The sequence below is a fragment of the Monodelphis domestica genome, chromosome 7, assembly GCF_027887165.1.
Source record: "Monodelphis domestica isolate mMonDom1 chromosome 7, mMonDom1.pri, whole genome shotgun sequence".
Lineage (NCBI taxonomy): Eukaryota > Metazoa > Chordata > Mammalia > Didelphimorphia > Didelphidae > Monodelphis > Monodelphis domestica.
Window position 1 is genome coordinate 263,919,644 of NC_077233.1, and position 25,262 is coordinate 263,944,905.

Here is a 25,262-nt window from a genome sequence, read left to right on the forward strand (position 1 = left end):
CAGTCCTCATACTATCCACTGTGCTACCTAGCTGCCCCCCTGTCTCAGTTTTTACAAGTCTTCCCATATTTTTCCCATTCTGTCTCTTTTTTTCAATTTCTTGTTGTACACTGATATTTCATTGCATTCATATGTCATAATTTGTTCAACCATTCCCAATTCCTAGGCCCTTCATTTTGTTTTCAGTTCTGTGCTTTAACAAAAAGTGTTGTAAATATTTTTCTAAATGAGACCTTTCCTTCTTTATATCATCTCTTTGAGATATATTCCTGGTAGGGAAATCTCTAGGTCAAGACTTCACCTTATGATAGCATCAGTCCTCTTGGAAAACAAAAGATAAACCAAAATAAAAGCGTCACTAGGTCAACAGCAATTATGTTATTGGGGAAGGAGGTGTTGTGATGCAAGTTGTTTGCCAAACTATTTGTATCAATTTGTAGTCCCACCAACAATGTGTTAGTACGTCTGTTCTTCCACTGCTTCTCTAAAAATTGTCATTTTCCTTTTTTGTCATCTTTGGACAATATACAAGTATAAATTTAATTTCAAAGTTGTTCATATTCCAAATACCTTTTTCTTATAAGTATTGTAGAATTTTTTTTTTCCTTTTTATGATTGTTGATAGCTTGCCATTCATATTTTGAGAACTACCCTTTCCTATTCTTTTCAACATTTAGCTGTTTAGGAATGACTCTTGTAATCTAAGTTATCGATTTCTTTTTCCATGATCTTTTCTTTCTCTTGTTTAGTCAGGAACTCTTTCCTTGTCCATGATGTGAAAGGAACTTCCTTCTTTTACCTCTTATTTGTTTAGGACATTACCCTTTACATGTATCTATTTGGGAGATTGCTATTGTCTGAAATATTGCTGGCAATAAGTTACAGAACACCCACATTAATAAATTCAAAGATGCATTGAAGTATTTTATTCATTTTCTTTGGCATCCTAAACATCTGAAAATGGAGTTAGGTAGGTTAATACATTAGTTCCCAATTATAAAATGAAATACCTAAGGTAAATGTATATTTCTAGATTTTTTTAGGAAGTAGGAAATATGTGCTGCTTTCAAACAATGATGAGTGCTGATTACTCATTTATGGTCCAGTTTAATTTAAATTCTCCTTTCCTTACTGAATGCTTATTTAATCAGAAATTTTAAAGAAATTATTCTTTGACCTAAGTTCTATATTCTGCAATATATAGAGAAAAAAAAACCATATAGATGAAAAATGACTGTTAACAATAAGCTGTTGGGTAGAGAGCCCTTTGAGTTTGTCAGGTCCTATAACTATCAGTACGTACTTTGGAAAGGCGGGTCAAGTGAACAGTGAGATTGGTTTAGAAATTAATTAAAGGAATAGAATAGGCATAATTGCATTTAGGAAATTCAAAAGCTCTTTCATTGATTACAAGTAGTTCCCTAAAATAAAAATCTTTTAATTATTAATATTGTTCCTGAATCAGGGAATACCACTGTTAGTAGAATCATAATTGAGGGCAATAAAGACATGTATGGTGGAATAATGCATAGTACCAAAGTAACTTGTTTATAAGAAATTCCATCAAAGATAACTTGAAAATATATGATCAGAAAAGGAAACAGGCTGATCATTTGTGTATTGAAAGCTAGGCATAATGTGATAGATATCCTGAGCATTCAGCTGTTAAACTTGCAATATTGACCTAGAGAAACATTCAGCCATATGTTAGGTAACAGACAAGAAGAACTTAGGATTTAGAGGATATGACTGACTTGTGATCGGTAATGTTGGAGGTGTGGTGCTTATACTAGTGATATAGTCTTCACAAATCAGAGCTCCACAAGACCCTTTATGTTCCATCTGGTCAAAACTGTTTCCATGATGAAATGAGCTTTAAAAAATATTGTAAATATTGATATCCCATATGAAGAAAACCAGAGTTCTTTGAGGGACCCTCAGTTTTTAAGAGTATAAAGGGATCCTAAGATCAAAAAGTTTGGAACATGGCCTAAATTAATAAGATAAAGAGATTTATTAAAGTATAAGTTTGTAGGGCTCTCCCTCCCCCCATTTTAAACTCCTACTTTCTGTCTTAGTATCAATTCTAAGACAGAAAAGCTTTAAGGTAGGCAGTTGGGTAAATGACTCGTCCAGCATCATGCAGTTAGAAAGTGGCTGAGGCCACATATAAACCTAGAACCTCTAGTCTCCAGGCCTGGCTCTCTAGTCCCTGAGCCACATAACTATCCCACTCATTTGCTTTAATCAGCCAGTATTCTCCTCATTGCATACATGAATAATCAATCAAAAACAACTTTTTACATGTCATGTCCAAAAACTAATTGTCTCATTCTGCATGAGTCTTTCATCTCTTTGTTGAAGTGGACATGTTTCACCCTCTGAGTTTGTTTGGTCATTACACTGATAAGAGAGTGGTACAGTATTATTCCATCACATTTATATACTATAACTTACTCATCTATTGCCCAGTTTATGATTACCTGGTTAGATTCCCATTCTTTTCCACCTAAAAGAACTATAAATTTCTTTGTATATGCTTGGCATTTGTTTTGCTTAAGACTAATAATATTCCCTTTGATCTACTCCCTTCTCTCAATTCCTCCTCCGTTCTCTTTCCTCATTGAGTGAAATGTAGCATTAAGTATTCTGGAGAGGATGCTGGAACTACCAGAAGGTTGTGAATTTATAAATTTTGTTCTTCCTGTTTCCCATTACCAAAAGTAATTGAAAATTGATTGCATCTATTTTAACTAATGTAATTTTGGACTTCAGCTGTAGAAGGCACCCTTATAGTATGACAATTTGAATGTTAATGGAATGGCAGTTTCTTCTACTGTAAAATGGGTATGATAATAACACCTATCCCCCAAGATTGTTTGGTATATCAAATGAAATATTTGTGAAGCAGTTGGTACAGGGATTGCCACATAGAGGAGACTATGAAAAGACTAGCTGTTTAGTAGTTGAATTTCATTTTTGTTAATGAAACTAGGGAGACACACATTGTGTGTTAACATTTTCAAGTTGTAAAATATTCATAATTCCTAAATTTTACTGATGTTGCCCTTCTTTTAAAAATTACACAGAACCAGAAGGAATGCAAGGTACTTGAGGCCATTTACTTGACTAAGTATTTTGCTTGACTAAAAATTTCTTTTCGTTGAACAGCCAAGTTGTTTGAAGATCTCTAGTGAGGCATAATACACTTCTTACTGGAACAGTCTATTCTACTTCTGCAGAGCTTTTTATTAAGAAGTTTTTCTTTGTAGCCAGCCTAAATGTGTCGATTTATCATTTCTCTTGGTGTTGTGTCTTTGTGTTTGAAATAGACAGAACAAGTCTAATACTTCTTCCACATGACAATTCTTCAGATATTGCAAGATAGCTGTCATATTTCTCCTAAGTTTTTGCTACTCCAAGATTAATATTTCTAGTTGCTCAATTGATTCTGTTAAGAGTTTAATAGGATTGCTTTTCATTTTTGTTTTTATTTAACCAGTATAGGACTTTGTACATAACAGACACTTAAATGCTTATGGAATCGATATGATACGATCTCATGGTCCTCTATCATCATGATCAGTTTCATTTGGAAGATCTCCAGCTTATACATGTCCAGAACTGAACACAAAGTACTCTAGATGTCTGACTAGGGCAAAATATAATAGAACTATCACCGCTTTACCCTATACCTTTTCAAACTTTGGCTAAAGATATAATTATATTTTGTGATCAACATGTCATCCTATTCACTCGTGTTGAGATTGTAAATAACTAAAAATTACAAATCTTTTCCAGACTACAATAGATAATTTTTATGTAGCACTTTAAAGTTTGCAAAGTGTTTTTCATATGTTACCTCATTTAATTCTGTTAATTAGTTCAGTTTTGTAGATGAGAAAACTGAGACAGAGATTAAATGACTTTTCCAAGATTACACAGCTAAGAAATACTTGGGCAAGATTCAAACTCAAGTCTTCTTATCTCCAGAATTTCAATTTCCTTATCTATAAAATGTCTTTTTCTTAACCTTACAAGCTTTTAGTGAGAAAAGTGCGTTGTTAGACTTTAAATTGATTTCAGTGACCTTTTGAGACCAAAATGGAAACAATATTTAAGAAAATAGAGAATTACAAGGAAGACTTTAGGAGTAAGTTATCTAGTCTATTGCACTCATTTTACACCTAAGGAAACTGTGATCAAGAGAAGATAAGTGACTTAGTCCATTTCTTATGGGTAGCATATTAAAAATTCTAACCAAAAGCCATGAATTTCAAATTCAGTAATAATCATACTGTAGTGGACCTCAGATATAAACTGTTAACATAGCACACCTCTTCTTAAATGGAAGAACCAATTGTGTTTCTTTCAAAATACTTTTAATTTTGACTGATCCTTTTTATAGTTGTGAAACACATTTTATGTCTCTTCTTTGAACATTTATATGAAAGGATATTTTTTAAAATTGCTTGTATGATCTGCAGTTTTAAAAAGCATTAGGTAGAGGTAGCTAAAGCTTAACCTTGATACATTGTATGAGACCATTTTCTGGAAGAGAATATTGTGCCTCTATGGATACAACATTATGCTTCAGGGAAAAAGGAAATTGGAGCTTGTAAGGTAACCAAGCATCCAGAAATGTGTGAGGGCATAGACCCACAGAGGAGAAAGAAAATGATCATAGGCAGGGCCCCAATGGTAGAACTGGACTAGATGATTTGTGATACTGGACAATATTGGCATCAAAGCAATGATTTCTTCTCTCTCCACCAGTATTTGATATCGTTTTATCTTCTAAGTAATAGAGAGTCAGTCGTTTCACATAAATGCTAGCCAAAGTAGTAAGAATAGAGAGAAATTCAGGCAGAGTGATAGACATTAAGGAGAAAAGGCTATTTGATGACATGATGGTTTACATACAAAATGCTCAGCAATTAGTACATAAACTAATTGAAACAATAGCTTCAACAAAATTTCAGGCTGCAGAATGAACCCACAGAAAGCAATAGCATTTTTATATTCTAACAAGGTAGTAATAGAAAGGGATATCTCATTCAAAATAACTACTTTTGAAGTGTCTATAATAGAAAGCAAGCATCATGCACAGTGGGGATTCACTAGAAACATATTAGAGATAATCTTTTTTTAAAAAGAATTAGAAGAAATCATACACTTTACGATTACAAATAAGAAATATAGTCTGGTTTAGATATTAGGACTACAGTCATCCCTTGCTATATTGTGGTTCACTTATCGTGGCTTCAATATCACGAGTTTTAAAATATATATATCTAATTCTGTATCAGGGAGTTTTCACTATGCAGGATTTTGTGGATGAATACCATACTGTACACAAATAGAAAGGCAGTATGCCACTACCACTTGCACAAGTTTGCCAACATGAGGTTGTACACAGCACACAATTGGCTGATGGAATAAAAGGCGACCAACCACAGTGCTGTGTTTCCTGGGCGCTGATTGGCTCAGTGTTTATAAGAGTGTGGGAAACGTTGAAAAAAGTGGGAATGGCTTATAAAGTCTTAAAATACATATAAATAATAAAGTAAACATAACATTGCTACCTTGTGGATTTTCACCTATGGTGAGGGGGGGGTTTCTGAAACGTAACTTCCACAATAGGTATGGCATTGCTGTGTATCTTATTTTAAAAGTTTAATAGTTTTTCAATTTGTATAATGAGGAAAATTGACTAATTATGTAAATGGAATACCAGAGTGCTCTATTGATACACTTAAAATATCAGGAGAATATTATTAAGGCCTTCAACATATTGGGGAGCCACCCCTCAGCAAAATTTTGAGAATACGTACACAGAAATCTTACTAGGATTGGAAGGAGTGGTTGGGTTATAGTTATAGTCTGCATTGTTTTTAATAATTCCATTTTTTGGTGTGATCTTATTCAAGTAGAGAATTGAGAATAATATATTACATTCAAATATCACAACTTACTCCACCAGTTATTAGATATATAAGTGATTTCAGTTGTTTGCCATTAAGAATGGGGCAATTCTCCCTATTTTACACTAAAATATTTTTATATACCTTCTTATCATGATACATTTCTAGCAATGGAATGACAGTTACATGATTTAATGTCATAATTTTCCAAATGTTTTCTGCAAGTCTGTAGCCCCACCACTGATGTAGTAGACTGCCTGTTTCCCACTAACATATTTTTACCACTTCATTCTCAACAAATGATAGTAATGTTTATTCTTGATATTTATTGAACTTAATTCTCATGCCTCTCCATGGCATGGAGATGACTCTAGTTTATTACAGGCCTTGCCAAAAGAGCCTAACTCCTGACAGATTCTTCATGCTAGAAAGGCTATGTACAGGTAGTTCTTATTTTTGGCCTTATGTAAATTTTACTCTCAGCAGGAAAACTACTGTGGTTGTTGGGGCACCCCAGGCAGTGAACTCTTGCAGTTTGAGACTGGCCAGGCAAAGAAGCTCCCTGGATTGTACCTGTTTTGTAGGGGGCATAGGTTCCAAGGAGAGAACTGTCTATACATAGAAGAGACCCATGCTGCAAGGCTCCTAATTATAGGGTGTTGAGACATTGATACATATGGTATCTGAAAGAAGAGAAGGTATTAAAAATTTTGGGGGGAGTGTCTTAGACCTTATTAAATGAACCCAAAAGGGAGAAGAGAGTATTTCAGTAACCACTGTTGTGCATACCAATTTATTCATACATGAAATTTTTGTGAGATTCAGCTATATTTTAATTGAGTATATCCTGAATGCCATTCCTGTTTTTTTTTAGTAGCATGTTAAACTTTAAACCAGTTGTTTATTTTGAGTCATTGATAATGAATAATTTAGTTGCTACTCAGACATACAGTACATAATTTCCATGCCAAGCCATGAAGTCATTCCTTCAGCTTTAGATGCTTTAAATGTTATTCAAAAAGTTCTGATGGCCATATTTACTTATATACAACTAAAAACTCTGATCCTTTAGTAATATCATAAAATAAATGCATATAATAGCTTTTCAGGTGCTTAAATAGTTTATTTCATAGTGAAGTGGAATAATCATCCAACTTTTTCTGGAATAAATGTTTCCTGTATGGAGCATTTTGCTGGATTCTATTTTTAAAATTTAGTTTGGAATACACCTATGCATTTTATAGAAACATTTAATCTGTTTAATTGTGGAAAGATTCAAACAATTATCTGATTGTTCTTGTGGTATCAAAGGATTTTGTTTTTTGAAACATTCATACTTCCTTTTATTTAGCAATGTTTATTATCTTATATTTAGCAAGAATGATGTTGAAAGAGATTATTTGAGTCTACACACTAGAAACCATGCTGGAAATTTAACTGTTTCAGAACTGTATTTTCTGGCCTGTGGCCTGCACTGTCTTGATTGCTGAGTGCCTCACTTCTCCCATTATATTGGTAGCGGTGGGGTGTGTTTAGCTATACTTTACTGACATCTAGACCATCTTCAGTATTTCCACAAGAGTCCACCCATACTCTCTTCCTCCTCTCCCTTTAAGTTCTAGAACCATAATCTTATCAATATTGCTATTGCCACTTAAGAGGAGAAGCCCTGTTATTCTTTCCTGTGGCCCCACTCAGCATTCCAAAACAGCCATCTCTACCTACCACTCACATGTTTTGTCTCTTGGGGTCTGGTCAAATGATAGACTGACTTGCTTTGATTTTGTGTTGAACAGTCTACCTAAGTCACAGATTTGTTTGTTTGTTTTGCTTTGAAAGCCTTAACCTTCTTTAGAATCCATACTAAATATTAATTCCAAGGCAGAAGACTGATAAGGGGTAGGCAGTAAGGGGTTATGTCACATGCCCAGAGTCAAACAGCTAGGAAAATCTCAGACCAGGAATTTGAACCCAGAACCTCCCATCTCTGGGCCTGGACCACAATCCACTGAGTCACCTACCTGCCCCCATTTCCTTTGTTGTCAATATAGATAATGAAAACAAAATTGTATTTCAAAAGAATGTTTTTTTATTATTATTGTGTAGGTTTCTTAATTTCCATATATATATATATATATGTTTATATATATATATATATATATATAATATATATATATATATATATATATATTTATTTATTTTAACCCTTACCTTCCTGTCTTGGAATCAATACTGTGTATTGGTTCCAAGGCAGAAGAGTGGTAAGGGCTAGACAATGGGGGTTAAGTGACTTGCCCAGGGTCACATAGCTGGGAAGTGTCTGAGGGCAGATTTGAACCTAGGACCTCCTATCTCTAGTCCTGGCTTTCAATCCACTGAGCTACCCAGCTGCCTCCTCCTTATATATTTAAAAAGGATATATATTGCCACTTAATATAATAGGAAAATAGCTTGCTGATATTTGGAATAGTGTGATTGAATAATTTAAAATGATATATTATAACTGCTTACTAATTGGTTAACATTCCAATTTCAATGAAATCACAACCATTTTTCTGTTTGCCTCAACTTTTTTTTTCCTTAGATTTTAAACATTATTTTATTTGGTCAATTTCAAACATTCCTTGGATACAAAAATCATTTTCTATTCCTCTCTCCCCTCCCGCCACCCCTCCCATAGCTGACGCACAAGTTCCACTGGGTATTGCATATGTCCTTGATCATACCCCTTTCCATGTTGTTGGTATTTGTACTAGGATGTTCATTTAGAGTCTACATCCCCAATCTTAACCCCTTGACCCATGTAGACAAGCAGTTGCTTTTCTTCTGTATTTCTGCTCCTACAGTGTTTCCTCTGAATGTGGATAGTGTTTTTTCTCATAGATCCCTCCGGGTTGTTCAGGATCACTGCATTGCCACTAATGGAGAAGTCCATGACATTCAATTTGCCACAATGTATAAGTCTCTGTGTACAGTGTTTTCCTGGTTCTGCTCCTCTCACTCTGCATCAATCCCTGGAGGTTGTTCCAGTTACCATGGAATTCCTCCAGTTCATTGTTCCTTTGAGCACAGTAATATTCCATCACCAACAGATACCACAATTTGTTCCGCCATTCCCCAATTGAAGGGCATCCCCTCATTTACCAATTTTTGGCCACCACAAAGAGTACATCTATGAATGTTCTTGTACAAGTCTTTTTCCTTATTATCTCTTTGGGGTACAAACCCAGCAGTGCTATGGCTGGATCAAAAGGTAGGCAGTCTTTCAGCGCCCTTTGGGCATAGTTCCAAATTGCCCTCCAGAACGGTCGGATCAGTTCACAACTCCACCGGTAATGCATGAATGTCCGGACTTTGCCACATCCCCTCCAGCATTCATTACTTTTCTTTGCTGTCATGTTAGCCAATCTGCTAGGTGTGAGGTGATACCTCAGAGTTGTTTTGATTTGCATCTCTCTGATTATCAGAGATTTAGAACACTTTCATGTGTTTATTAATGGTTTTGATTTCTTTGACTGAAAACTGCCTATTCATGTCCTTTGCCCATTTATCAATTGGAGAATGGCTTGATTTTTTTTTTTGTACAATTGATTTAGCTCCTTGTAAATTTGAATAATTAGACCTTTGCTCAGAGGTTTTTGTTATGAAGATTGTTTCCCAGTTTGTTATTTCCCTTCTGATTTTGGTTTCATTGGTTTTGTTTGTACAAAACCTTTTTAATTTGATGTAGTCAAAATTATTTATTTTACATTTTGTGACTCTTTCTAAGTCTTGCTTGGTTTAAAATCTTTCCCTTTCCAAAGGTCTGACATGTATACTATTCTGTGTTCACATCCTTCTTTACGTTCAAGTCATTCCCCCATTCTGAGTTTATCTTGGTGTAGGGTGTGAGATGTTGATCCAAACCTAATCTCTCCCACACTGTCTTCCAATTTTCCCAGCAGTTTTTATCAAATAGTGGATTTTTGTCCCAAAAGTTGGGATCTTTGGGTTTGTCATAGACTGTCTTGCTGAGGTCACTTACCCGAATTCTATTCCACTGATCCTCCTTTCTGTCTCTTACCCAGTACCAAATTGTTTTGATGACCACTGCTTTATAATATAGTTTGAGATCTGGTACTGCAAGGCCACCTTCCTTTGTAATTTTTTTTTTCATGATTTCCCTGGATACCCTTGATATTTTGTTTTTCCAAACGAACTTTGTTACGGTTTTTTTCTAATTCAGTAAAAAGTTTTTTGGAAGTTCAATGGGTATGACACTAAATAAGTTAATTTGAGTACAATGGTTATTTTTATTATGTTAGCTCGTCCTACCCATGAGCAGTTAATGTTTTCCCAATTGCTCAGATCTAGTTTTAGTTGTGTGGAAAGTGTTTTCTTGTTGTGTTCATATAGTTTCTGTGTTTGTCTCAGCAGATAGATTCCTAAGGATTTTATATTATCTATGGTGATTTTAAATGGAATTTTTCTTTCTAATTCTTGCTGCTGAGATGTGTTGGAGATATATAGAAATGCTGATGACTTATGCGGGTTTATTTTGTATTCTGCAACTTTGCTAAAGTTGTAGATTATTTAGACTTGCTTTTTAGTTGAATCTCTAGGATTCTTTAAGTATACCATCATACCATCTGCAAAGAGTGATACCTTGGTCTCCTCATTGCCAATTTTAATACATTCAATTTCTTTTTCTTCTTTAATTGCTACTGCTAGTGTTTATAGTATAATGTTAAATAATAGAGATGATAATGGGCATCCTTGTTTCACTCCTGATCTTATTGGGAATGCATCTAGTTTATCCCCATTGCAGATGATGTTGGCTGATGGTTTTAGATAAATACTGTTTATTATTTTTAGGAAAGGACCTTCTATTCCTATGCTTGCTAGTGTTTTCAATAGGAATGGGTGTTGTATTTTGTCAAAGGATTTTTCTGCATCTATTGAGATAATCATGTGGGTTTTTTTTGCTTTGCTTGTTAATATGGTCAATTATTTGGATGGTTTTCCTAATATTGAACCATCCCTGCATTCCTGGCATAAATCTTATCTGATCATAGTGAATAACCCTCCTGATCACTTGCTGGAGTCTTTTTACTAGTATCCTATTTAAGATTTTTGCATCTATATTCATTAGGGAGATTGGTCTGTAGTTTTCTTTCTCCGTTTTTGACCTGCCTGGCTTTGGAATCAGTACCATGTTTGTGTCATAAAATGAATTTGGTAGAACTCCCTCTTTGCTTATTATGTCAAATAGTTTGTATAGTATTGGGATTAGCTGTTCTTTGAATGTTTGATAGAATTCACTTGTGAATCCATGTGGTTCTGGGGATTTTTTCTTAATGAGTTCTTTGATGGCCTGTTCGATTTCTTTTTCTTACATCTTCTTCTCTTAATCTAGGCAATTTATATTTTTGTAAATATTCATCCGTATCACCTAGATTGGCATATTTATTGCCATATAATTGGGCAAAATTGTTTTAAATTATTGCCTTAATTTCCGCTTCATTGGAGGTGAGTTCTCCCTTTCCATTCATGATACTGTTAATTTGGTTTTCTTCATTTCTCCCTTCATGTTTAGGATCTCTAATTTGGTTTTCTTCTTGGGGTTTTTAATCTGTTTGCTTTTGTGATATTTAAATCACTTTAAAAGATTTTATATATATATATATATATATATAAATTGAAGGTCGCCAAGGAATTCAGCTATGTAATTCCTAAATGAAATACTCAAGTCAGCTGCCAATTTTTTTATGGTGTTTTAATTATAAACAGGAGGAAGAAAGTATGAGAGGAGAGAGAGACAGAGACAGAGAGACCCACTCTGCTCAGGCTGAGCCAAAGCGGTAGCCAAGGCAAGGAAACACATCAGTCCCTATCACTCACGTGACCAAAATGGAGAAAACAGTCCGTGGGCTCCTCCAACTCTTAAGAACCAGCCTCCAACTGACTCTCCCTCCTCACAGGAAGTCCCGAGACCTCCAGAGTCTCACATGTGCCAGTGGTGGCTCTAGCTTGACCTAGGACCGCCCAGAGGTCTGTCCTTTTTTGCACATGTCTGTTGAAGGCCATATTCTCAAATAATTACATCTTGAGTTTTACTGCAGCCCTTCCTAATCTTTTTACCCTGAGTAGGGTGGAGATTGTAGTTTCCAAGATCTGATTCTTTTATTCCAAGTATCTCTATTGTTATTGATCAGGAAATAGCTAAATACTATCTTCTAAAGAATGGCCTGAATGGGGTTGAGTAGTTTTGAAATTCACACTTTCAAGTTTTTTGATTTGCATGTCCAATTTATTGACCTCTGCCCTCCCTAATTTGTTAATATATGAACTCAATGATATACATTTTCCCCTGAATACTGCTTTGGCTGCATCCCATAGAGTTTGAAAGGATATCTCATCATTGTCATTTTCTTCAATGAAATTATTAATTGTTTCTATGATTTGTTCTCTAACTGATTTTGGAGAATCATATTTTTAAAATTCCAATTAATTTTTGATTTGGCTCTCTATGTACCCTTACTGATCATTATTTTTATTGCCTTATGATCTGAGATGGTTGCATTTATTATTTCTCCTTTTCTGCATTTGTATGCCATGTTTATATGACCTAGTAAATGGTCAATCTTTGTGAACGTACCATGTGCTGCTGAAAAGGTGTATCCTTTTTGTCCTTATTTGTTTTTCTCCATACATCTATTAATTCCAATTTTCCTAAGATTTCATTTACCTCTTTCTTGTTGATTTTTTAAAATTTGATTTATCTAAATTTGATAATGGTAGATTCAGGTCTCCTACGAGTATAGTTTTACTATCTATTTCCTCCTTCAATTCCACTAGTTTCTCCTTTTAAAATTTGGATTCTATACCATTTGGTGCATACATGTTGATTTGTGATATTTCCTCATTATCTATACTTCTTTTTATCAGGATGTATTTACCTTCCCTGTCCCTTTTAATCAGGTCTATTTTTACTTTGGCTTTGTCAGATATCATGATTGCAACTCCTGCCTTCTTTCTATCAGTTGATGCCCAATAGGTCTTACTCTAATCTTTAATTCTGACCTTGTGAGTATCTATCCACCTCAGGTGTGTTTCTTGTAGACAACATATGGAAGGATTCTGGATTCTAATCCACTCTCCTATTCATCTATGTTTTATGAGTGAGTTCATTCCATTGATGTTCAATGTTATGATTGTCACTTTTGAATTCCCTAGCATTTTGTTATCCTTTCCTAGTTCTGTTTTTTCTTTTGTTGCCACATACTTTTAACCCAGTGGTTTACTTTTAGTCAATCCCCCTATTCCCCTCCCTTAATATGCTTCCCTTTCTGGCCCTTCCCTTTTTGTTCCCTTCTTGTTTTTTTAGGGTCTGTTAAGTTCCCTCCCCCCTCTCCTTCCCTCCCTGTTTTGTACTCACTCTCCCCTACCACCCTTAGTTTTAACTTCCCCTTTACCCTGTAGGATAAGATAGACTTCAAGATCCCAATTGATCTAGATGCTCTTCCCTCTCAGAATTGATTTCACTGAGAGTAATGTTCGAGTATTACCTATTAGCACTCTCTTCCTCTCCCTCTCCTAAGAGTATTCTTTCCCTCCCCTTCCCATGTGTATCTTTTTGTGTGACAAAGATTATTCTATTTATTTTTTCAAGTATCTCTTGGTACCATCATCGATTCCCCCCCACCCTTTTTCTTTCTTTTTTTTTTTGCATGTCATTTTATAGCCTTTAATGCCCCAATCTTTTCCTATTCTTCTATTTACTGTAATAATGAAAACTTTTTTGAGAGTTGCAAATAACATTTTCCCATATATTAATATACATACATACATATATATGTATATATTTGATCTAATTGTAGCCCTTAAAGAGAGTTAGAATAAAAAAAAATTTTTTTTTCTCCTTTCCCCCCTCTTTCATACTTACCTTTTCATGTTTTTCTTGATCTTTGTGTTTGGAAACCATACTTTTTACTGAGTTCTGGTCTTTTCTTTCCAAATATTTGGAAATCTTTTTTGTTGAATGCCCATACTTTTCCCTGGAAGGATATAATCAGTTTTGATGGATAGGTGATTCTTGGTTGAAGACCCAGTTCGCTTGCCTTTCTGAATATCATATTCCAGGTCTTGCGATCCTTTAGTGTGGAAGTTGCCAGGTCTTGTGTGATCCTGATTGGTGCTCCTTGGTATCTGATATCCTCTTTTTGGCTTCTTGTAGAATTTTCTCCTTAGCTTGAAAACTCTGGAATTTGGCAATTACATTTCTGGGAGTTGTTTTTTGGAGATTTAGTGTAGAGGGTGTTCTATGAACTCTCAATGCCCCGCCCCCCCAAGAACTTCAGGGCAGTTTTCTTGGATGATCTCTTGTAGTGTGGTGTCAACATTTATGTTAATTTCTGGCTTTTCAGATAGACCAATGATTCTCAAAATGTCTCTCCTTCCTCTGTTTTCCTGATCTGTCACCTTGTCATTGAGGTATTTTATGTTTTCTTCTATTTTGTCAATCTTGTGATGTTGCTTTATTAATTCTTGCTGTTTTGCAAGATCATTGGTTTCCAGTTGCTCAATTCTGGTCCTTAAGACCTTGTTTTCTGTTATAATCATTTGGTTTTCTGCTTTAATCTTTTGGTATTCAGGAATGATTTCTTCCATTGTTTTTGTTTGTTTGTTTGTTTTGAACCAGTTCCCATATCTTTTTCCAGAGGGCTTCCATCTTTTTTATAAGCTTGAATTGAAATTCTTTCAGGGCTTGTGGACAATTTCCGTTTTTTTAGAAGGTTTTGCCTTCCTTTGAATTTTGTCCAGTATTTCCTGTGTATCCTGGGTATTATCTCCGTAAAAATTCTGGAAAGTCTCTGTCTTTGTTTCTGTTTTTGTTTTTGGAATGATTTTGAGGTTCCTGTGCAGAATTGGCCATCTTCATGTATGTTTTTCTTCCCTTTTTAGTCAGAAATCTGAGTGAGCTGGGTAGGTTCTTTGTGTATGGAGTTAAGGAGGAAGGATTTTGCCTGAGGCAAGCTCTCCAATCTCTGCTGTCCTTTGCTGCTCTTCCCTGTGCTACCTTCCCAGGTGCGTCCAAGATCTGTGTTCCCCTGCCCACCTGGGTTTCCAGTCTAGCTGCTTTCAGGTGTAGGTCCCCGGTGATCCTAGTTAGCTCCCAAGGATCTAGAAGTGCCCCTTTCTCACTCTAGAGGTGCTCCTCACTCACTCGCTGGTCTGTTGGGTGCATTGGCTCTGAGCACCTAAGGTCTCTGCTCCCTTGCGCACGCTGGGGTTTCCTGTCTAGCTACTTTCAGTGGTAGGTCCCTGGCGGTCCTAATCAGCTCCTAAGGACCTAGAGGTGCTCCTTGCTCACTCTAGAGGTGCCCCTCACTTGCTTGCTGGTTTTGGCATCTGCTTGCTCTGGCTCCGGCTCCGGCTCTGTAGTGGGGTGGGGGAGGGTGGATCAGCTTGCATTTGGGCGGAAGCCTTTTTACCCTCTTATAGTTTGGAAATGCCCCAATCTCAAGTACCTTCAATGCTTCACCCTACTGTACAGTTCCTCCGTTCTTCTGAAAATGATTTTTAAGATCTTTTGAGGTGGTCTTTGTTGGTGTGTGCTGGGGAGAGGAAGTGTCCCGTGTCTAGACTGCTGCCATGCTTACCCGGATATCATTGCCTCAACTTTTTAAAAAAAAGAACAATAAATATTTTCTGAATGTTGTTATATTCTCGCTTTTGACATGATTAGTGATAATGAAAAGTATCTAAATTGAAAACCAAAAAGTGATTTGGTATTGTTTCAATCATAGCTACCCTTTAGTAGAATTAATATGTGTAATATAAGTTTGTAGATTTTGAGTTAGAAGAGACTTTAGTGGTTATTGAGTTCTTCCCCTTCATTTTAGGAAACTGAAGTGCTGTGTTGCCCAAGGTCATACAACTAGTAACTGTTTGAAGCAAGAATTAAATGCACTCTTTTCCAATTTTAGGTCCGTCCAATAGCACTGCATCACTTATATCTTCTAATATTATGTAATAGTAACTAGTTGTTCTTCTATAATTAACAAACAAACATGATTTCTAGCTGATGTTAATTGTAGTCATTCATTGAAACTATTTGAAAGTCAAGTTTTATTGTGGGCAAAGGGTGGGGATGTAAGTGATGAAAGTAGGAATTTGGTCCTTTTATATAACATTGTAGATTTTATTGTCACCATTTGCAAATATCTGTAACCTGGAGTCTTGTTATCTGGGAATTAGTTTAGTTTTGAAACTTCTATCTAATCAATCTGTTATTTTTCTGTGTTACAGTCTTATAACTGATCTAAGATCGAATATATTCAGTTTTATCGCACGTTTTGGCTACTGATATTTAACAATGGAATAAATTTAAATCCCTATTTGGTGGCAATAATAAGTTAAAAAAAGTAATAAGTACAGATAAGAGGAGGGATTATCCTTTGTTTTAAAGTTATCTTTTACAATTGTCATAAGTGGGAATGTGTCTAGTTTCAGAAATAAAAGTAAATGATTCATTCAAATATTATCTCTGTTGTAAATAACTTAACTATATGATTAATCACCATGAGACTAACTTGTGTAAAATATTTTTATTTAGAGAATTGTCTTTGAGGTAAAATTTGGAAGTATCTGCCACTTTTATAAAACAATGCAGAATGTTTAAGGTGAGGAATATTATACCCACTATATTTGTCTTATTTGGCAGAGTGAAGACAGTCCAAGTCCCAAGAGACAGAGGCTTTCTCATTCAGTCTTTGATTATACAGCATCTCCAGCCCCATCACCACCAATGCGACCATGGGAGATGACATCAAATAGGCAGCCTCCTTCAGTTCGACCCAATCAGCATCATTTTTCAGGGGAACGATGCAACACACCTGCACGCAACAGAAGAAGGTTGGTAGATATGTGTTTGGGAACATTTTCCTTAGCTTTTGTTGAGCTGTTATGTAGAGAGATTTTTATTTTACATTTTATTATGAACTTAACAGATAATATACAAGAAAACTGCTTTGCTTGTCTGTGTTCCTTCTAAACTTTGAGATATATCATTATTGCCCTTTTCTTTGTTTCCTTTATTTTGTATCACTGGGTGCACTTTCTACCCCTGAATGCCACTTTTTGTAACAAGAATGGTTATTCAAAACAAAGCAACATGTTAGATTTTAGAAAATGTTTCATTCTGCCCTTTCTGATTCATTACCAGTCTTTTTCAGTCATTGCTTGGTACTGGTTTTAAAATAGATTTAATCATTGAAACAAATTAGATAAATCAACAACATGAAGATTAATATTATGTACAAAAAACAAATCTGTTGGGATCAATACGCATTGTTTGACATAAACTGCGAGGAAAACAAGAAAACTGTTTGGGAGAAATTAGATTGAGACCAATATTTCACACCACATACCAATCTGAATGTTCAACATTATATTGTAAGCAAGTTAAAGAAGAAAGGAAAGACACCATCCACAACTATAGATGAGGGAAAGTTCTTAACCAAACAAGGAATGGAGAGAATTATAAGAGATAAAATGGACTATTTTGATTATATGCAATTGAAAAGTTCTTGTACAAACAATTAATGCAGTAATAATTAGAAAGGAAACAATCAACTAGGAGATAAGTATATTGTAGGACATTTCTTTGATAAAGGTTTGATATCCCTAAATATATAGGAAATTGCTTCAAGTAGATAAATAGATCAAAGAATATTACAAGGTAGTTCTCAAAAGTAAAAATGCCAGGTGTCCACTAGTATTTGAAGAAATGTCCCAAATCACTTAATAAAAATGAATACAAATTAAAAGAATTTTCCACCTTACATCTATCAGTTTGGCAAAGAAGATAAAAAGAAAATGATAGTTGTTGGAGGAGTAGAGGTATGTGTGGAATAGATACACTTGATACCCTGTTGATGAAGATATGAATTGGTCTAACCATTCTGGAAAGCAGTTTGGAACTGAATTATTGTACAATATGCTGGGTTTTCCTTTAAAGGTATTGAAACTCTCTATACCCCCTTCAAAATACAGGTTTTCAAATGCCATTTTAAAATACAATTTAAAAATGTTTACCAAAAACAAAAGATGGTATTATTTACATTGGGAAGGAATAAAACAAAAATGTCCCTTTCCCCCCGGTTCTAGAAATGCTAGCATAATCAATAAGAAAAGAAGAAAATAAAGGCAATAATCATGGTTCAAGTGTATACAAAATTATCTTTATCTTTATTTGTTTATGGCTTGCTTAGAAAACACTAGATAATAATAAAAAAAAAAAACCTGATAGCTTAAAGCAGGATGCAAGAATCAGTAGCATATCTATATGACAGTTATAAAAGTCAGGAGGAAATAATAGAAAAGGATTCATTCAAATTCTGTGAAATGAAAAAAAACCCCATCTTTTCAGCATTTATAAAGTGTCAAAAGACTGTGCTAAATGCTAGGGAAACAATTAAGAAATAGTATTAAATAAGGAAAAAATCATAATATGTTAAAATAAATTTCTGGATTAACATTCCAAAATAGTTATTATTCAGTTCTTTCATTTATCAATCAATGAAGTAGGAATTGTTCATTTTGATTTAACTGCAGAAAGACAAGTACAATTTTAGCACAGTTATTTTCCATTCTGGAAAGCAACTCAGAATCATGATAAGAATGTTACTAAAGGATCCATATCCTTTAGACCTAGAGATCCTACTAATAGGCATGGACTTCTCAAAGAGCTCAAAAAAACTAGGGAAAAGTATGTGCCTTTATACTCACTCTTTCTCTCTCTCATCTCTCATCTCATCTCTCATATATCTCATATCTCTCATATTTGTCAGAGCCCTTTTCATGGCATTGAATTGGAAATAGAGGAGATGCTCGTCAATTAAGAAATGACTATTTGACTGTAATGGAGTTTGTGGTTCATGAATATAATGACATTGTGACAGGGAAAACATGATGGGTTATTCAGAAAAGCTTGGGGAAACTTCTACAGAGTTTAATTAGAACCAAGGAAGTAATATAAAATGTCTGTGACGAAAAAAATAAATCTTGAGTGATGTGCAATTGTGACCAAGCTTGTTCTAGAAGAGATGAAAGAAGATATCTGGCTCCTTTTCTTAGAGTTGAGCTACAATATGTGGGGAATTTTACGTATATTAACAGATTTAGGTTTAGGTTACCTTCATCTCTGTGTATTTCCCCACCCCATTCTAGACCTAATCTTTCTTGAGACCCATTCCTGCCTCACCAACTGGACATTTCCAACTCATTGTGTCTGAGGTAGTATTCCTTATCTTTTTTTATAAACTCACTCCTAATTTCTATCAAGAGGATCACCATCCTTCCAGTCACCCAGCTAAGCAACTTCAGTGTTATTTTTGATATCTTCCCATATTTCTACTTATACCATAGCCACCATAGTTGGGACCATCATCACCTCTCTCCTGGACATAGTAATTGCCTCCTAAGTTGGTCTCAAGTCTCTTGTCAATCCAATTCATCCTTCATGCACTGTGACATAGGTATGTTTCCTAAAATCTGACCATGTCACCCCTTCTCAGTAATCTCCAGTGTCTCCCTAAAACCTCAAGTATGAAACATACATTCTTCTATTTGACATTTTACGCCCTTCACAAACTGCCTTCTTTCTTTACACCCTTATTATGTTGATTTCCTCTCTGTACTCTAGCCAAACTGGCCTTTATGTGATTTAACTATCTGGGGGATCTCCAACCCAGTCCTATCTGGCACTGTCACCTTATGGGAGTCACAGTCATGTGTCTTAATTTGCCAGCATGACAGGCAAGATTCCTTACTGTTGGAAGTCAAAGGATGTGACATGTAAGGTACTGAAATGAAACCCTTTAAAGGAAAGCCAATTAGAAAATTTTAGAGGAGGGTTGAGACTGAGCTTAAAAAAGTCTGTGTGCCATTTTTTTGCCTTGTGAAAAGAACTCTTGTAGCTATCCTGGTGCTTATCTGTGTAAGCCATTTCTGGCAAACTTCAGGGGCCAGAGTACACCTTGGCTGAGAATTTGGTCTCTTGGACTCCAGTCCCTTCCTGAACTCAAGCCCACTCCTTGACTAGCCTTAATTTGTCTGACCTGACCATGTGGTTGGCTGGGCCTATGGGGAATGAATCTAAGACATGTTAAAGCCAAAGTAACTTAGGAGACTCTGGAAAGGTAGGCTGGTGTAATTTTCTTCTTTCTCTTTACTAATAAATATTTATAAATTTAGTATAAAGTCTCCATGAATATGTTTTATTCATGATACCTCATTGCTCTTTGAATAGGACACTCCCATCTTCCATCTCCTTGTCTTTTGTTCTTCTTATTTGGTGTCTGTTAGATGGTACTTCCCTGCCCCACTTCTTGGAATTCTTGTTTTCCTTCAAGGCTTAGCTTTAGCACCACTTTATACTTGAGCCATTTCTTGGTCTCCAAATGCTTTCTACCCCTTCCACACCAGGATTCGATGTTTTGTATGTACTTCTGTATCTGTGTTGTCTCTTGTCTTAGAATATAAGCCCATTGAAAGTAGAGACTGTTCACATACTCTACCCATGGCTCCTAAGTCTTCCTTATCTAATCTTTTTTTGATATACCTTTTTTTTTTAAACTACTGGATTGTTTAAATCCACTTAAATGTTTAAATGTTTTGTAATGTAAATTTGAGATATGGTAACACAAAACTCCCTTTATTCCTACTTTAAAAAGGGGGGGGGGGTGGACATCTAGGTGACTCAGTGGATTGAGAGCCAGGCCTAGACATGGTCCTAGGTTCAAATTTGACCTCAGACCCTTCCTAACTATGGAGGAACCTAACCTTGGAGAAGTCTCTTAACTCCCTTTGCCTAGTGTTTTCCAGAATTATGCCCTGGAACCAATGCACAATATTGATTCTAAGAGGGAAATTAAGGTTTTTTGTTTTTTTTTTCTATTGCTTTTAAAATTTCCCTTGGAGTTCCTGACCTTGATATTCATCCATATCAATTTTGTTATTTTTGTCTAATCTTATCAGATATCTCTAGTTATGGGATTGGATGGCACTAATTCGTTAATTTACTTTTTTTCAACCTTAATTACTTTCTATTTACTTTGCGTGCATTTTGAATTTACCGATCTTTGTGCATGTTTTCTCCCTTACCTTCTGCTCCAGTAGAACATTATTGAATGAGGACTGGGACTGGTTCATTTTTGTATTTTGTATTTTTGTATTATCTTACCAATATAAGTACTTTATCGAATTGAGCATTAGCACTTTGCTGTAGCTTCCTTATAAGCATTTAAGCTAATACATATACAGTTACCTGCTCTTCATTTTCAAGCAGCTGTAAGTTAGTACAGCTCTAACAATATTTCTTATGCATTGATCTGAGCATATCAGAACTCTACTCAAAATTATTTTATGGTTCCCTTTTATATACCAAGTAAAGTTTGAATTTCTCCACTTGGAATTCATACCTGTGGCACACTCTGATGGCAAGCTATCTTTCCAGTTTTATGTAATATTTCTCTTTAGATTATCAACTCCATACCCCAGATATGCATTACATACTTCCATGTATTTTTTAATTCAGCTGCCTGTATTTGAAATGCTTTCCCTAGATCCTCTTTACATATTGATTTTCCCTTCCCATCCTTTAAAGTCCAATTCAGATGATACCTCCTTTATTTTAAGATTTTTTCCCTGATGCCTCTTGTTCAATAATGATTTTCTTCTCAGGTATCACATAGAAGATTACTTTTGTTAAATTTATTATGGGTGGACCAAATATTAAATTGGTGGTCACCAGAGATTTAATTTCTAAATCCCAAATTGAATTACTAAAGTAAATGGGATTTATGGTAGTTTATTTACAATAGAGGGAAGATATTAAGGAAGAGATAAAAGGGGAGAGAGAGAGAGCTGGCTTCCTTAGAGCCAGATAGAAATTCTAAAGTCCCAGCCAGGGGAAAGGAGTCTCAAGACGATGGGCCTTTCTCGGAGGTTCACACCTCCAGAAACTTAAGTCAGCCTTTCACTCACCACAGTGAATATCTGAAAGGAAAGCATTCTGAGGTCTCCTGCACGAGCTACTGCAGGGGTCCAGTTCCACAGCCAAGCGTCTTCACTCCAAGTCTGAGTGTCTGCCTTACAGTCTTTCCTCAAGTGTCTGTCTTCCAGTCCAGCTCTGAGTGACTACTTCTTCACTCCAAGCCTGAGTGATTGATCTTTCCAGTTCAACTCCCAGTGACTGAATGTGATCTATCTATATTTCTCTTTGTGTGCCTCTGTTTCCTCTTTTTCTCTTGTATCACCTCCCCTAAATTTTACTTCTACCAATCACAGCAGATGCTCCTCTTCAGGACTGCCCACTCAATATATGAAGTGGGTGTTCACACCTTTTGTAGTAAGTTAACACCAATTTGATGCTAGAATGGGTAGATCTACTTTAAATACTGAGTTAACACTTTGGGGATTAAAATCTAAAAATAGACAGGATTACAATTTTATCTTCACTATCCAGGAAGAACTAAATACCTTCATTGTTACAATCAGGAGATAGCCAAATCCAATCTTCATACTTTGTTACTCCATATAATTGATTTGTTATATTTCTTTTTTTTTTCTTTAAATTTTCTCTCCCCCCCCCCCAAAAAAAATACATGTAAAAACAATTTTTAACATTTTCTTTTTTAAATATAAATTTTGATTTCCAAATTCTCTCCCTCTCCTGAGATGGTAAGCAATTTGATATAATTTTTACTCGTACAATAATGTAAAGCATTTTTCCACATGAGTCATTTCGTGAAAGAGATCTCAGACAAAAAAGAAGAAAGGTGGTGAAGGATGTTTTGGTCTACTTTCAGACTATCAGTTCTTTCTCTGGAGGCACATGGCATTTTTTATGAGTCTTTGAGATTGTCTCAGATGACTATTGCTGAGAATAGTTAGATCATTCACACTTGTTCATCAAACAGTATTGCTGTTACTGAGAACAATGTGGTTCTGTTCCCTTCTTTTTGCATCGGTTCATGTAAGTCTTAACTGCTCATGATATCATTCTGCTTTTCCTTTCTTACAGCACAATTGTATTCTATATGCCATAACTTGTTCAGCCATATCCAAGCTAATGGACATCTCCTCAATTTTTAGTTCTTTGCTCCCACAAAAATTGCTAGAAATGGTTTTCTACAAATAGGTCCTTTTTCTTTTAATCTCTTTGGATCTAGTAGTAGTATTGATGTATCAAAGAGTATGAATTTTTATAACTCTTTGGGTTTGGTTCCAAATCACTCTCTAGAATGGTTGGATGAGATCCATTATAATTCTTAAAAACTAACAGCTTCCAGTGTTGGTTTTTTATCCTAATATATTGATAGTTCCTTGAGGTTAGGAAAGCTCTAGCTTTCTCCAATTCCGTGTCTGCCTAGTACCATGCTCTTTCTAGTGAATACCTAAGTGCTTGATAATTAAACCTAATGCTACATATTGAATTGTAGCAGCTAGTATTCATTGCTTAATGAAGGTCTTAGGATTTAAAGCCCTTAAAAGGCATAACTTAAAAGTTAGATCAGGTAGGTGGCCCAGTGGCACAGTGAATCGAGTGCTAGATCTGAGTCAGGAAGACCTGGGATCGAGATCCACCTTTGACACATGGTGGTTGATTGACTGAGCCAGTCATTTAACATCGCTTTGCCCTCCACACAATTTCCTAAGATGGGTTTTTAACATGGAACCTAAAAACTATTTGCGTTTTAGACTATTTTGATAGATTTCAATATGATTGCTTTCCTTTAAAATCATAAGCATTTTCTTTTATTTAAAAACCTTATTTTGAGGGAGTCCATTGGGGTCATTAGGTTGTAACCAGTGGGTCCATGACCCAAGAAATGAGCCCCTGTTTTTAGACCACAAGGTGCAGGGAATATCCTCATCTTTCTTGCTATTGGATGTTCCCCTATGCTACTAAAGTCATGCCCAAACAGGGCCCTATTGGCAGCCTAAAATAATGTTTCCCTTTTTTTTTTTTCACATTTAATGTGTTTCAGTCCTCCTGTTAGGCGCCAGAGAGGAAGGAGGGATCGTCTCTCTCGACATAATTCCATTAGTCAAGATGAAAACTATCACCATCTTTCATATGGACAGCAGCAAGCAATAGAGGAACCCCGAGCCTTCCATCCTCCGAATGTATCCCCACGTATGTTGCATCCTGCTGCTCACCCACCACAGCAGAATGCAGTGATGGTCGACATACATGAACAGGTATTGTGCTGAGAAGATACTGTAATTCTTACCACTCAAAAAAAAGACATACTAATTTAAGTTGCATATACAGAATACATTGAGTCTCAAAAAAATTTTTAGAAGACATGAATTGTTGGGGGCAAATTCATTTTTTAAATGGGTATTTTTCACTTTATAATAACTACACAGATAAAGAGAAATGGATGACAGTCTCAGAATCTCCTAGGCAGCTACAAATGTCAGAAAAGACCCAGGAGAGTAATTATGACTTTATTTCAGCTCAAAGGCATCTGTGTGACTTGGGCTAAAGAAATTCATTGGAATTTAGAGTAGGAACTTTTAGGTTGAATGAAGGATATCCTCAAGGTTTTGATCAAAATATCCAGATAATTGTATTCAGTTTAGGATTCAAATCTTTGATAGTTTCTTTTTGGCATCCACATTCATATCTGAAGGAATTGATGGCTTACTGTCTGTCCCTTAGGACAACAGAAAGTTTGGACTCAGATTCCATCCCTTATATATTAATTCTGTGGCATTGACCTATCTCTTAGTTTCTCAGAGCTGAGAAGCTGCCCATTCCCATAATATAGATTGTCAAAAGAAGGGAATGCTTTATAAAAGTTATATCAGAATGTCAGATATGTCTTGCCTCCCCCAAAAAGGTTAACTTCTTTCATGTTTTTGATGAAGTAAATGTTTTTCTTTGCAGAAAGAGTGAGCTCAATTTCATGCCTTACAAGCAGAGTACTGGTTTTCCTAAATGTGTAGACAAGTTTTCCTGTCATTTCCATTATAATAGAAAATGTTATAACCTCTTGTTTCCTAATATGAATATTTTAATTTACTCTATTGCATCCTATCTTTCTGTGATGAGAATTTTCTCTGAGGCCTTAATCTTGAGAAGAGCTGAAGGGAACCTAATTTTAAAATTTGTTTCTAGCCTAATGCCATCTCCTCTTCATACAGCCAATACTTTGGGTTTGCTAATTCCTTGGAAGAAAGGCAGTTGAGAGGTGCAGTGGATAGAGCACTGGTCCTGAAATAAAGAAGATTTGAGCTTACTTACTAGCTATGATCCTGGGCAAGTCACTTAACCTTTGTTCA

At 35.5% G+C, this 25,262-nt stretch overlaps 1 protein-coding gene across 11 annotated transcripts in view; it reads left to right on the forward strand.

Annotated features, from left to right (window-relative positions):
* Positions 1-25,262, forward strand: part of RNF38 (ring finger protein 38) — a 228,885-nt gene that overhangs the window by 173,623 nt on the left and 30,000 nt on the right. For all 11 annotated transcript variants that reach the window (XM_056806714.1, XM_056806715.1, XM_056806716.1 and 8 more), the window contains 2 exons: positions 16,630-16,820; positions 23,960-24,173. In XM_056806714.1, coding sequence (XP_056662692.1) covers positions 16,630-16,820; positions 23,960-24,173 — 405 coding nt within the window. The remainder of the gene's footprint in view (positions 1-16,629; positions 16,821-23,959; positions 24,174-25,262) is intronic.